Source organism: Anguilla anguilla, chromosome 3 (assembly GCF_013347855.1).
Source record: "Anguilla anguilla isolate fAngAng1 chromosome 3, fAngAng1.pri, whole genome shotgun sequence".
NCBI lineage: Eukaryota > Metazoa > Chordata > Actinopteri > Anguilliformes > Anguillidae > Anguilla > Anguilla anguilla.
In genome coordinates this window covers 5,475,081-5,489,317 of record NC_049203.1, presented here as the reverse complement: position 1 = coordinate 5,489,317, position 14,237 = coordinate 5,475,081, and the positions used below count along the sequence as shown (strand labels likewise).

General features: G+C 39.8%; 2 protein-coding genes across 2 annotated transcripts in view; one reads left to right on the top strand and one right to left on the bottom strand.

The window, feature by feature from the left end:
* The first annotated feature begins 277 nt into the window (after positions 1 to 277).
* Positions 278 to 3,131, top strand: LOC118223805. Its single transcript, XM_035410798.1, has 5 exons — positions 278 to 646; positions 1,089 to 1,442; positions 1,857 to 1,970; positions 2,652 to 2,701; positions 2,845 to 3,131. Exons 1-5 carry the CDS (start codon positions 436 to 438, stop codon positions 2,971 to 2,973), a joined length of 858 nt encoding a protein of 285 aa, XP_035266689.1. The 5' UTR covers positions 278 to 435; the 3' UTR covers positions 2,974 to 3,131.
* A 3,666-nt stretch (positions 3,132 to 6,797) lies between these two features.
* LOC118222483 overlaps positions 6,798 to 14,237 on the bottom strand; it is a 42,421-nt gene continuing 34,981 nt past the window's right edge. Inside the window, exons 7-11 of the mRNA XM_035408114.1 lie at positions 13,839 to 13,855; positions 10,914 to 11,003; positions 8,379 to 8,729; positions 7,405 to 7,758; positions 6,798 to 7,184 (exon numbers count right to left, since the gene is read on the bottom strand). Of these exons, the coding sequence (XP_035264005.1) occupies positions 7,033 to 7,184; positions 7,405 to 7,758; positions 8,379 to 8,729; positions 10,914 to 11,003; positions 13,839 to 13,855 (964 nt within the window). The 3' untranslated portion in view covers positions 6,798 to 7,032. The remainder of the gene's footprint in view (positions 7,185 to 7,404; positions 7,759 to 8,378; positions 8,730 to 10,913; positions 11,004 to 13,838; positions 13,856 to 14,237) is intronic.

Genomic DNA, 14,237 nt, shown 5'->3' with positions numbered 1-14,237 from the left:
AAGTCCTCCTCATATCTGTTAGAGTTTTACAGCGCAGAGGACAAGCAGGGTCTCAGGCAGAGGAGAGTCTCCAGAAGAGGAGAGTTCAGATACAGTGATGCCGCCACTCTGTGCTGTTCTTGTGCTTTTCAGCAAAGTCTGTAAGTGCATAATTATTATTGACTTATCAGCCAAAATAACTTTACACTAGAAGTGCACAGAGGTATTTACACAGAGATTGCTGGGGTTTTTAATTGTGTTTTTCACATTGTCATGTGCATTGAAATATTGCTTTTTTGTTTTATTCCAGATGGTCTACTTGGGAATTTAATTCAGTCTGACACGCTGGTGAGAGCTAAGATCGGAGACACTGTGACTCTCCCATGTCTTTATCCTGCACAAGAACTGCCCGATATCAGCTGGTTAAAACAGCCTCTTGGACAGAAGCCTCAGCTTATGGTAGTACTAATTAACTATCAAACAGATCCTGTATTTTTCAATGAGTTTAAAAACAGCACGCGTTTCAGTGCCAAGACAAAACAGGGGAGCTTTAACCTGACTGTGTCACAAGTAGAGCCGTCTGATTCAGCCACATACTACTGTGCTCTTACAGTCTTCAGAGAGCTCAGCTTTGGAAATGGAACCACTTTAATGGTGATGGTAGATGGTAAGTATGAACCTTAGCTGATGCTTTACACTTGTTTTTTAATGTGCAGGCTTTCAACAATATACTTTGCACATGGACACAGCGCCAGTGAAATGTTATTAAAAAGTGATATTTTTGGTATATTGATAAACTGTCCTGATCATTATTTTATCATAAATAAACATCAGGCATTTGCTTTATAAAAAGTAAATTTAAATTATCCTATTTAATGTTTTATGTTAAAATATATTAAGGTATGTTGTTGCTTATGATACTGCATGTTGAGCCAAACATTGTAAATTTGCATTACGATTTTTCTAAGGTACAACATCACAAATTTAGACTTAGATTCAAAGCTGTGTTTATAAAGAATAATAATTATTATTGTAGCAGCCAAGTGCATAATGATTGAGTCCAAGCATATAACCTGTTAAATTTGTAATTATTAAACTGAATTCTTCAGGCTCAGAGTTACACAGCAGGACAGTAGTACTGCAGCAGCCCGAGTCTGAGTCAGTGCAGCCAGGAGACTCTGTGACTCTGCAGTGTACAGTATACACTGAGACCTGTGCAGGAGAACACAGTGTGTACTGGTTCAGACAGGACTCAGGAGAGTCCCGTCCAGGAATCATTTACACCCATGGAACCAGGGGTGATGAGTGCCAGAGGAGCTCTGGGGCTGTGTCTCCCACACAGAGCTGTGTCTACAACTTCCCCAAGAGGAACCTCAGCCCCTCTGATGCTGGGACTTACTACTGTGCTGTGGCCACCTGTGGGGAGATCCTGTTTGGGAACGGGACCAAGCTGAATGTTAAGGGTAAGCAAAATTATCAATCACATATTGAAAGTATCCTCTTACTTCAAAAGACTCGTATATTTATTTTTGCAAAGCTAGGTCTAATAGACAAAATTATTTCAACATGTCAAACACACCGACTTGATCTGACATTATTGGATTATTGTTGAACATTTTCTAATTTATTTTTATGTTGTCAGTTGTTGATTATTTGTTGTGTTTGTTCATTGGACAGGTGTCTGTCAATGTCTTATGCTCAAGTCAGTGTTCTAGAACTCCCAGGGTTCTACAACAATCAATACAACAATAGTGGTTGTTACGTTCTCATTAGAATGTTCAGTGAAAAACATTGTAATCACATATTTGTGATCTCACATCTGAAAAGTAGCTCAATGTTACTTGTGAAGTGCGTTATACTAAATTTTGCTTTTAAAGTGCCAGGAAAAGAACATCTGCCTCTTTATTGCTTGGTGGGAGCTTTGACGTTGAGTGTGATCCTAAATGTTGTCCTCGCTCTAAAAAAGACAAAAGGCAGTGAGGATGTCAAAGGTAAGAGACCAAGTTATAAATGTTTTTATCATTTTATTTATTAATTTATTTGACAAATTTTGCAATCAATTTTTGTTAAATCCAATCAGAGAAGTTTAAAACATAAAATATCATAAAATACTTGATATCTTAGTAGTTGGGTTTCAAAATTTGACAACAAATTTTTCATCTGCATGTACACTAAGGCCATTTTATGAATAGCATGCAGAAGTAGTCATATATAGTCTCTGTACGGTTACAATTTCTCAAACGTCAGCTTCTGATATTGACCCCAATATTATACAGTTCTAGTTCTTAGGTTTTTGTGTTTCATGTCCAGCGAGCACTAACTAAATTATAGACAGTTTAGCCGTGATGTGACAAACCCTCGGTCATGAAAATTAAATTACTCATGAGCAAAAGGCCAGTAAAAAGTATTTACAGAGAAACTGCAGAGTAAGCAGAGTTGTCTGGCCTCCAAACAAATTAAAATATTTGTAAAACAATGTAATCTCCACAGCACCCAACCCAGGTGGTTATATAATAGATATACTTCTCAGATATACTTTTCCTTCAAGTAGAAACTTACAGTCCTGAGCTAAATGTATAATGTCTAAATGAATAATGAACACCATTCAAAATTACTGCATAATTATTGTCAGCCAATCACCAGTGGTTTACATTTTTATTTTATTCAAACAGGGGCTGCATCAAATAATCAAGTGCCCAGAGAAGACTTGTCGAGTGGACAGGTACAAATACTATGTTGTGAAAAAAAGTATAAGATAACTAACTTACTAGCTAAGTAACAGTCCATTTCTGTGGTGAATATTCTCATAAAAAATAATCAGAATGAGGCATAATCATATGTGGTGTGTGACGCTTTTTCTTTTAGTGTCAAGAGGAAGCAATGAATTACGCTGCTTTGACTTTCACCAACAAGAAACCCAAAGTGAGGAGGAACAAGAGGGAAGTGGAGAAAGAAACGGTTTACTCAGATATGAGATTTAGAGACCGCGAGTGAAGCTTTCGATAAAAATTCGTCTTTATCTCAAGAATGATCACCGGTCATCGAACATTTCCTCACTAGCATCGGTGACCATCACACCATGTGGCTGTAACTGACATAGACTTCTGGGATTTTACTTTTTTTGTACTAAGAGCCTGTGCTTGTTCAATTCTGCGGTTTTTATTTTTTTTTTATTTTTTAATAAACAAAGTAAAACTGTAAAAATTGTACACCCATGCGCCTGTCTGGCTTGACTGTTGAATGGTGCTCATTGTTGCTAAATCTAGCTCGGTTCAGGGCAGTGTAATGGTTGGGGAACAGGACGTGTAACCCGATCCTCAGGTGATGCATTGCCCTTGTACCCTTGAGCAAGGCTGTCAACCCGAATGACTTCAGTATGTGTCTAGCTGTACATATCTACGAAATGAAACCGTGTGCAGAGGTAAAACTGTGTAAGTCACTCTGGGCAAAAGGGAGTGCTAAATGCCTGTGATGTGAGGTTAAACAGAGATGCATGAATGAATGAATGAATGAATTAATGAATGAATGAATGAATGAATGAATAATTGCGCTTATATTGCACTAGAAATGCTTTTTAGTGATGAGTGGGTACTCACCTCAGCCACCACCAATGTGCAGCACCCACCTGGGTGATGCACGGCAGCCATTTTGCACCATAACGCTCACCACGCATTAGCTAAGGTGGAGAGGGAGAGAACTTTCATTTTTTATCCAGATGGGAGGGTGATGCGTTAGGACTGCAGACTGTTGATGTGTCATCGGTGATTCACTGATTAGAAAGAACCATGGAGTTCTGCAATGTGGAGTTTTTGAGGTTGAGGTTTGAGGTTATTTCCCCAACTCTTAATGAAAGGTCAAATTCTGCCCCGACCACTTTTCATACGACACCATAGACATCAAATACAGTGGCTGATATGCTTCCTGCTCTGAGGTCACTGCGCTGCTTATTGCTTCTGAAAGCTTTTGCACACGGCTCTCTCTTTCACTACCAGCAAAATGTGTTTGTTTGTTTCAGACTGCTCTGTTGTGGTGACAGGTGAGGTCCAGTTATTTTCCACTCACAGCCTTATACATTCAGCTCTACACAAACAAGAGCTACACAGGAAGACTGATCTGCAGCTCCTCCCTCTCTCAGCGCTGAAACCACACTGACGCTTCAATCAAATTCACTTGCTTCACACCTCAGACCACCTTTCCATTACAACAGACCAGACAAGAGTGGCATAGAAACCAGTGCGCTTTCATTTCAACAGAAAAATACAAAAAATGTGTCCCTACAGTTCCAAATACAGCACATACATTGTAGTGAAAAAAGGTCAGTATTGCTCTCTGTAATTAAAAAGGACTATTCACTTTTCTATTTTACATTCATTATCATTCACGTTTCACAAGATAATGTGTGTAGTTCAGAGTTTTACCAGTAGGGTGCAGCACAGAATAGTAATTACATTTACAAATGCGACATTATGATGGTAATTTATAACATTGCGATCCGATATTTTTAAGATTGGCCTGACTGTGTTGATTTGGACATAAAAATATGCTTTGATACATATGCTTTGATGCTTTATTTTTGACATACTGCTTGCAATGTTGGAAAACATTGAGTGCAAAATGCTCTAAGTGCATATTATAGAAAAGGTTTGAATATACACTGAATAAGTTCTCAGCAGAAAAACATCATCAGATGCATTGTAACACACAGCATCTGGATCATTTCCCTCCTTTCCCACCCTGATGATAGATTCCATGATTGTGTGACCAGCAGTAGTGTCATGGGACATGAAAGAGCTCTTGACTCATTCAGGCCCTGCAGTCCGAATGAATGTATTTGCTGAGTAAGGTATGGAACAGAATGGATGAAAATGAAACAATCCTTAAACCATGGGGGTTTTGACAGTTTGTGGGTGTGAGTGCATGGGTGAGGGGAAGGAGTGTATGTGTGTGTGTGTGTGTGTGTGTGTCAACCACAGAGTTTTGTTCGACAATGGTAAAACAATATGGCCAAAGTGTCACAGATGAATATTTAAATTTCGGCGGATTAAGTCAATAAAAATCAATAAAGATAAAAGTAATTAAAATATAGTCATTTTTGCATAAACAAAATTAACCAATGTGTCCAAGAATACACTGTGTTCAAGTATTCCTCTGGTAAATTAAATACAGCGTAGGTTCATGAAACTTGGATCAAACTGTCAAACAAGGCGTTGCAAATCAAATATGCTGGGATAGGCTCCAGGCCCCCCCCCCCCCCCCCCCCCCCCTCCCCCCCGCGACCCTGCCCAGGATAAGAGGGTATAGATAATGGATGGATGAATGGATGGATTTATTAAAGAATAAATGAGTGGGGAAACAATTTGCATGCAGTTAAAAGCTTTTATTAATTGATATTTTATACATTTTGCGTACACCGTGTAGAAAATACATCACTTTTCAGGGCACCAGAACATTTGGGACAAATGGCTGCACAGGTGTTTCTGATTGGATCAGTGTGTTAAATTTCTTTCTTAGTGCAGGTATAATAGAACTTTCAGCATCTAGGCTTTTTATTGCCTAATTAGTCTGTTATTGCTGTCTGTCAACATGAGGACCAGCGTTGTGCCAGTGAAAACTGACAGAGGTCATTATGAGGCTGATAAATAAGATGAACCAGTCAGAGACATGGGCAAACCTTTGGCTTACCAAAATCAAATGTCCGGAACATTATCAGAAGCAATAATTGCAAAGGGCCAGGCTGACCATAATGAAGAAAAACCCCCAAGCACCTTATCGATATATCAGAAAAACTCTTCAGGAGGCAGGCGTGGATGCGTCACCAGCTACTGTCTACAAAAGGTTCGAAGTTACATTACAAAAAAATGTGGCAGACAAATTTTGTTCTACCTGCATAATTTTTCATCCCCCCCCCCTCCCCCCCTTGAACATTTAGAAAGTCTTATATCCTCCTAAGACCTATTGTACGAGGATATAAGAGCTCCTAAGCAATTCATTTTTGTCCCAAATTTTGTTCCCTGTGGGGGACATACAGTAAGTTTCTGGTCCCCCGTAGGAAATATATTGTAAGTTTCTAGTCAAAAACATACATTACAGCATGCTGAATCCTACACTAGGGGCATTACAAAATATTAAATAAATATTAATAGAAAAAAATAGATTCTAGATTTCTGCAAGGTCTCAGGGGAATGTGTTTTGTGGCGTCTTAAACCCACCATAACCATTATAACAGAAATATTCATTAATAAATAATCATTAAAACAGAAACTTTGGAAAAGGCTTCGTCAAACAAACAGGCTAAACAAAATACAATTTCATTCTGCTTACAGTTGATTTCTGGAATGGAAACCCCTGGTGCCGCAACAAAAATCAACATTTGAGATGAAACAAAGTATAATTCCAATATGAGAGATGAAATGCTTTTGGGGACATACTTGTCTTTGAGGATTGCATATTTGCAATTTTGCTTTTTACTGCTACTGCTTCGAATGGTATTATCATTTTTTCAGATTCATTTCAAAATCCAGAATGCCGAACACCCTCATAACTGGGCAATCAGCCGCTCGCTGTCACGTTGTACGCTGAGGGAAGTCTTATTCCTCGGAGTTCATTTATTTTTATTTTTACTCATGAAGCCAAATCAATGCATTTTCTTCAAACTAATGATTTATTTTGCAAGTTTTTGAATGAAGGAGTTGAAACAATGAATATTCTCCAGTATAAGTATATGGTGATAGACATTACACAAGAAGCGATTACAGTATGTATATGATTTGCAAAGGGGAAAAAAAGAGAATTAATTAATAATAACAGCAACAACAACAAAAAAATGTATTATTATTATTATTATTATTATTATGTAAAGCTGTGTAAATGAGTCCAAATAGGGTCAATATTACTCAATCAGCATTGGAATTGATTTAACACAGTAACTGTTACTGCGCAGAGGTGCACAAGGCAAACGGTGGAAACGAAAACAGCAGACAGCCTGACCCGACTTCATTACCCGTGCGCTAAAACAAAAACACAGATAAAATGCAGTATGCACCAAAAACAGGATCATCCGCTTGCGGCTGTGCCCTGTGTAAGCACGAATGCAGCAGCCGTTCTGTACTCAGCTTGTTCTCGGCAGACAACGAAAAATATTGGCACAGCGAAAACGAGAACGCCGGTCCTCAGGATGGACAGCCAGGCAAAGAAGCTCACGACCCCTGAGAAAACACCGCGCCATTTTTTTAATGTGAGAAATTAAAGCTGAGAGCACAGAAAGGTTTTTGGGTTTTTATTGTCATTGCATTGTTACTGACATTAAAACGGCATGTGAAATGAAATCTCGATATCATACAGTTCTGTACATTCAGTGGGAAATAGCATTGCTGTATGCATATGCACTTTTTTATGTAGCTTCAATGTATACTTAAAGAAGCTTACCCTCAAAGTCCAGCTTGGTCCCGTTCCCAAACAGGATCTCCCCACAGGTGGCCACAGCACAGTAGTAAGTCCCAGCATCTGAGAGGCTGAGGTTCCTCTTGGGGAAGTTGTAGACACAGCTCTGGGTGGGAGACACAGCCCCAGAGCTCCCCTGGCACTCATCATTCCTGGTTCCATGGGTGTAAATGATTCCTGGAGGGGACTCTCCTGAGCCCTGTCTGAACCAGTACACACTGTGTTCTCCTGCACAGGTCTCAGTGTGTACTGTACACTGGAGAGTCACAGAGTCTCCTGGCTGCACTGACTCAGACTCGGGCTGCTGCAGTATTACTGTCCTGCCGGGTGACTCTGAATCTGAAGAATTCAGTTTGATAATTAAAAATATAACAGGATATATTGTTGTATTCAATAATGATTTTTCCATAACTGTTTACTCTGTAAAAACACAATTTTTCATAATTTTTTGGTAATTGCTGAACTTCCAGAACTATACTGATGACAAATGCATGCGTGCCATATCATTTTGGCTTATTTTTCCGTTTATACAATAAGTAAATGTCCATTTGTGACTTTTTATCAATGACTTTTAAAAAATCATATTCAAAATTTCATGTGTTTCGCTGTAATTACAGTAGCAACTATTGAGTAAAAAAAATGGAGCGGATTTCTATTTCTTTACTTCTAAACACTTAGCCAATACGTGAACGAACAAAGCAGTTTGAATGAAAGTTCCCATAAAGAATGATCTGCTTTCTTACTTATATTTCACCTTTAAAAGAGCAAAAAGAAAAAGGCTATAATGAAATATTGATCAGGATAGTTTATCGTAGGATAGTTTGTCCAAGCAAATTCACTAATAATATACTGTCATACATATTTCACAGATAATGTGTCAGTGTGCCAAGTAGCAAATTGTTGGAAACCTGCACATTAAAACAAACAAGTGTTAAACATGAACTAAGCTTCATACTTACTTGTCACCATTAAAGCAGTTCCATTTCCAAAGCTGAGCTCTCTGATGACTGTAATAGCGCAGTAGTATGTGGCTGAATCCGACGGCTCTACTTGTGACACAGTCAGGTTAAAGCTCCCTTTTGCTGCTTCAGCACTGAACCGTGCGCTGTTTTTAAATTCATCTAAAAAGTCAGGATCTGATTGATAGTAAAGTAGTATTACTATAAGCTGAGGCTTCAGTCCAAGAGGCTTCTTAAACCAGCTGATATCAAGCTCTTCTTGTGCAGTGTAGAAACATGGGAGAGTCACAGTGCCTCCGATCCTAGCTCTCACCGGCGCGTCAGGCTGAATTATACTCCCAAGCAGACCATCTGGAATACAATAGAAAGCAATATTTCAATGCAAATGGCAGTGTCAAATACATAAATTAAAACCACAGCAATCTCTGTACAAATACCTCTATACAGTCTTAGTGTAAAGTTATTATTGCAGTTGAGTTAATAATAATAAACACTTACAGACACTGCTGAAAAGCACAAGAACAGCACAGAGTAGTGGCATCACTGTATCTGAACTCTCCTTTTCTGGAGACTCTCCTCTGCCTGAGACCCTGCTTGTCCTCTGCGCTGTAAAACTCAAACTGTACAGATAAGAGGAGGACTTGTAATAATTTCTTGTCATTCACTGAACAGTAGGAGGGCACATGTCAGGGGCAGATTTGATTGGCTGTTTAATGAGGCAAATTGTTGGGTGCACAACAGTTGCGCAAGCATCCGCTAATAAACACTCTCAGTGCGACAAAAGAAGACTGTTGTCGTTATTTCCATTTTTCTTTCATGTGTGATGACCTTTTCAGGTCATCATTGTACATGACAATTTGTTCTGAACTGGCCATCCTGCTTAATAAAAGTCTAATAATAATAATCCAGTTGTTATTTTATTAGTGCAATCATGTGGAAGTCTTCATAAAGTTTGAAATAGTTTACTTTCAGAATAACTTCACTTTGGCACCGCAGTTCGTATTATAGTTTAATATGTCTGCATGTGTGTGTGCATATCTGCATTTGCATGTGTGTGTGTGCGGGCGTATATGTGTGTGGGTGCATGTGTGTGTGTGTGTGTGTGTGTGTGTGCGCGCGCATATGTGTGTGTGCATGGTGGTGCATGTGTGTGTGTGTGTATGTGTGTATATGTGTATATGTGTGTGTGTGTGTGTGTTTGTGTGTGTGGTGCGTGTGTGTGTGTGTGTGTGGTGCATGTGTGTGTGTGTGTATGTGTGTATATGTGCATGTGTGTGTTGTGTGTGTGTGTGTGTGGTGCATGTGTGTGTGTGTGTGTGTGTGTGTGTGTGTGTGTGGTGCGTGTGTGTTTGTGTTTGTGTGTGTGTGTGTGTTTGTGTGTGCGTGCGTGTGTGTTTATGTGTGTAGTGTAGTGCAGGACTATGAAGGCATGGCACAGACAAGGCAAGAGGTAGTTGTGGTGGAAAAAACAGCCATACTTCTCTTTAATAACAAAAGGATAAAGGGGAGAAGCGGTGGCAGAAGCATTCACAGAGAGTTGTGGTGAGGGGTGGAAGCCATACCAGCGTCTCTGCCTAGAGGCTAGTGAGTTCTTAAACCACAAACTGCCATATCCTGGTGAAGCCAGAACATACATTGATTTTCTTCAACTCAATAGCCTACTGTCTGATATTTTCCTATCCCTACTTAGAGACCAACCAGGAAGCCATTAATTCAAATCATGAGAAAAAATGATAAAATACAAATATATTTTCACATTCAGAAAACATAACCTATTTTCACCACAAAAATGGCCAATATACTTTTTCCAAATTTACGTGTTCTTTTGATCAAGGGTATTTTCAGTAGGCTAGCCTAAATTTGTGCTGAAACTGAACTGTAACCCTAACGGTTACAAGTTCCATTTGATGCATTTGCCTCCACGAACGAGGTTCTACTGGCCAGAGGTAAATGCTTGCAGGGTTTTGACAGTAGGGTGCAGCAGAGTGTAATTCATAAAGACAGCTTCCGCCATTCTGCATTGTACTTCATGTCGTCATGCCGTGTTGCATTTCGGGGTGATTTACTATCTTCAGATGAATGCTAAAGCTCTGTGATTTGAAGATAACATTAGTATTTGGAAAAAGTAAAGGCCTAATACCAGCTAATATAGGGATGGTATCAGCATAGAAGCATATCAAGAAAGCAACCACTGTCCGCTGTCACTTCTTAAAGTTGTTTCAGTATAAAGTACAAAAGCCAGATTTATCATAATGATAAATAATTCTGACTAAAGCAATAATGTGTTTCTGACCTGTTTTAACAATGTTTTGCAGCAACAATGAAGTAGGCACTTATTCTGACACATTAATCGCTTACGTCAAGTCACACTTAGGCTACTGACAGACTTTTACGTTTTCTAAATATACCAATCAATGCCTTATTGGTTGAATTGTGTTCATTTTCACTCATTTTGTCTTGACATAGTACCTGCCAGCATGGAAACACGTACACAGATCTCATCACGTCATGTAAAATAGGTGCTCTGTTGACGACCTGATTCTGGAGCTGTCCAGGTTTCAGCGGGGAGCAAGATGTTGAAGTTTCTCCTGGTCCTGGCAACGCTGTCCATGGTGCTGAATTTCCCTGCAGTAGAATGGGACAGCAGGAGTCAGCACTGGTGGACAGGGGTGGGATCTGGGTCCTCGCACCATAGCAAAAATTTGGTTAAACTGATTTTACATGTGCTACGATAAATAAAATTCCCAATACTGAAATGAACAAGCGCAATAAACAAGACATTAAAAAATCATTCACTAATTTACAATGGCTCTATTATCTGCATTCGTAGCCTTGTCCACTGACTGGCTTGATGCTGAAATGCAAATGATGCCACTCAATGACATCACAATGACCTCATTAACGGAACTTCCTGTTTTAACTTTATTGTACTTGTCTCAGTGAAGCACCAATTATATGAACATAGTGGCATCTAAACCAAGAACAGAAATTACATAAATGAACAAATGAATACAATATTTGGAAACATCATGAGGTTAATTTTCTAAAATGAGTGTTGTGGAGCCAGGAATAGTGGACTTGCGCTGTTCTTTCAGCACCCAGGTATTCCAGCAACCTGGGAGAGCTGGAGATCCATGGACAACACCGGCCCTTCTCACAGGCAGGGAGGCAGGTGTGGCTCATTGTAATTAGGCCAGCTGCTCCCCATTGCCTATTCACTGGGCCTTATGAAAGGGCCTTGCTCACTGGTGTAAGGATTCATTCTCTTTTCTTGTGAAAGGTTAGGTTGGACAGTTTGTTTGTTGTGGACTTTTGACTTTTTGACCTGTGCAGGATTGTTGGTTCCAGTTTACTCATTCTGTTTTTTTTTTATTTTTTATTTTTTATATGAAGTATTTTCAGTTGTTTTTCAGTTCCTGGGCTAACGAAAGGCAATGTATAATTTTGACTTCATTTTGTCTGTTCACCATATGATTGCCACCCTCAGAACTGCATCACAAGGCCTATAAGGGTAAAGGAATGATTAAAAAGTGTCTTTGGAAACGAATCAGGGATTAAATCGGTGACAAATTGGGCGACATAGCTCAGGAGGTAAGATCGGTTGTCTGGCAGTCAGAAGGTTGCCGGTTTGATCCCCTGCCATGGGCGTGTCGAAGTGTCCCTGAGCAAGACACCTAAGCACAAATTGCTCCCAACGAGCTGATTGGTACCTTGAATGGCAGCCTTTCACTGTTGGTGTGTGAGTGTGTGTGTGTGGGTGAATGAGAGGCATCAGTTGTAAAGCTCTTTGGATAAAAGCGCTATATAAATACAGTCCATTTACCATTTGCCAAATCAAAATGTTTACATTAGGACAAGTTTAAAACTCCCTCTTATACCAACGGGTATCTCCTATAATGTCAAAGGCTGGTTTGAGCTCAGCGAAAGGCAATAAATTGGCCGACAAAAGACAATGATTAGTCATCCTCAAACTACTTGTGAAAGATTTGTGGCAGCTCCTTGATCTAAGTGCTGAAAAATGTATTATTCTTCATAAATGCATTGCATGTAATCTCAAGAGAGCACAGATAGTTCAGATCCCTCTGAAGTACCACAGGAGATCGGAGAGAGAGAGAGAGAGAGAGAGAGAGAGAGAGTCAGGCAGACAGAGAGGGGAGGTGCCAGGTAACACATGAAAGGGGTGCATGCAGAGGAAACCACAAAGGCAGAGCACAGGGGTTTTGTTTTGAGTCAGATGGTTTTGATGACCTTGCTCTACATTATAACGCAACTTAAAAGCAACAGCATAAAACATGTCAATGATAATAAATGTAAAATAGAAAAGTGAAAAGCCCCTTTAATTATAGAGAGCAATACTGATAATTTTGTCCTGGCAATTTATGTGCTGTATTTGGAACCATGAGGACAGATTAAGAGTAGTTTTATTCTTTTAATAGTTAAGTACACTGTTTTCTAATGCTATCTCTTCTGGTCTGTTGTAATGAAAAGGTGGTCTGAGGTATGAGGTGAATAAATGTGTTTGGAGCGTCAGTGTGGTTTCAGCGAGAGAGGGAGGAGCTGCAGGTCAGTCTTCCTGTGCAGCTCTGGTGTGTGTAAAGGTGAATATAAAAGGCTGTTAGTGGAAAATAACTGGACCTCCCCTGTCACCACAACAGAGCAGTCTGAAACAAACAAACACATTTTACTGGTAATGAAAGAGAGAGCCGTGTGTAAAAGCCTTCAGAAACAATAAGCAGCGCAGTGACCTCAGAGCAGGAAGCATATCAGGCAAAGGTATCTGTCCAAGTGACCTTTAAGGCCTCCCTTTTGTTATTTTAGGGTCATTGTTTAATATTATGCTGTCAAAACTAAATACTTTACAGTTGCAAGTCAAGTCTGGGTAAGGGCATTACTCTCTCCTTGTTCTCTAGATTATCGGCCCCTGTGAACACCTGACAGGCTTCTCAGCAGGAAATGCAAGTGAGAGCTTGTTCATGCTCTGTCCCTGTACACAGGAAGGAGTGGTCTAAAACGTATAGCACAGCATCAGTAACTGAGAACACAAGAAAGCTGTTGCTGTGCATACAGGAAGTGATTTGGTTACTGAAGGTACAGGGAGGGCTCTGCTAGCAAGAGGCCTTGCCTTTAGAAAGCATGTCCAGCTGTTATAAAGCATGCAGGAGAGTACCTATATTCACAGCGATGTTTTTCCTGGCTAAGCAGTGGCAGACACATATGAGTAGTTGTGCCAGGTCCAGCCCTGGTATGCATGTGCAGACATAGCTCTACATGCCATCTCCATGTGGAGAAAATATCGCTAAAAAACTTTAAATGACAGTATGCAGCCACTTTGTATTAGAAATGTAGCCCATTTATAGACGCTGATTGTCTGGTATATGGAGTTATTTGGCAGCAAGTGTTAGCCTAATGACTCCACTAGCACTGCCTGTAGACTGTTTGGGTATGCAAAACAAAACTTACACACCACTGCAATGGACCTGCGGACACAACAGTTATATGTGCCAGAGGCGTTTTTGGCACAAAGTGCTTTGGACAGATAAAATAAAAGCTCTTGCCAGGATACTGCCAGGACTGGCAGGGCAAATCCCAAAAACAACAAAATGAAAATACAAAAAAAAAAAACAGAAAACAGAAAATCCAAAAATCACAAGAAGCCAAACAGAGGCAGTGCAGAAACAGGCAGACAAAAACAGGCACAGGGAAACACGGGCAAACTCTCAGGCAAAAAATAACACAGAGGCAGGAACACAGGCAGACACTCAGTGAAAACCACACAATATTTGTGCAATTTTTGTGCAATTATACATGTGCGCACCGTTTCCTTTTATACTGTTGGATACATACTGAAGTCATTCGGGT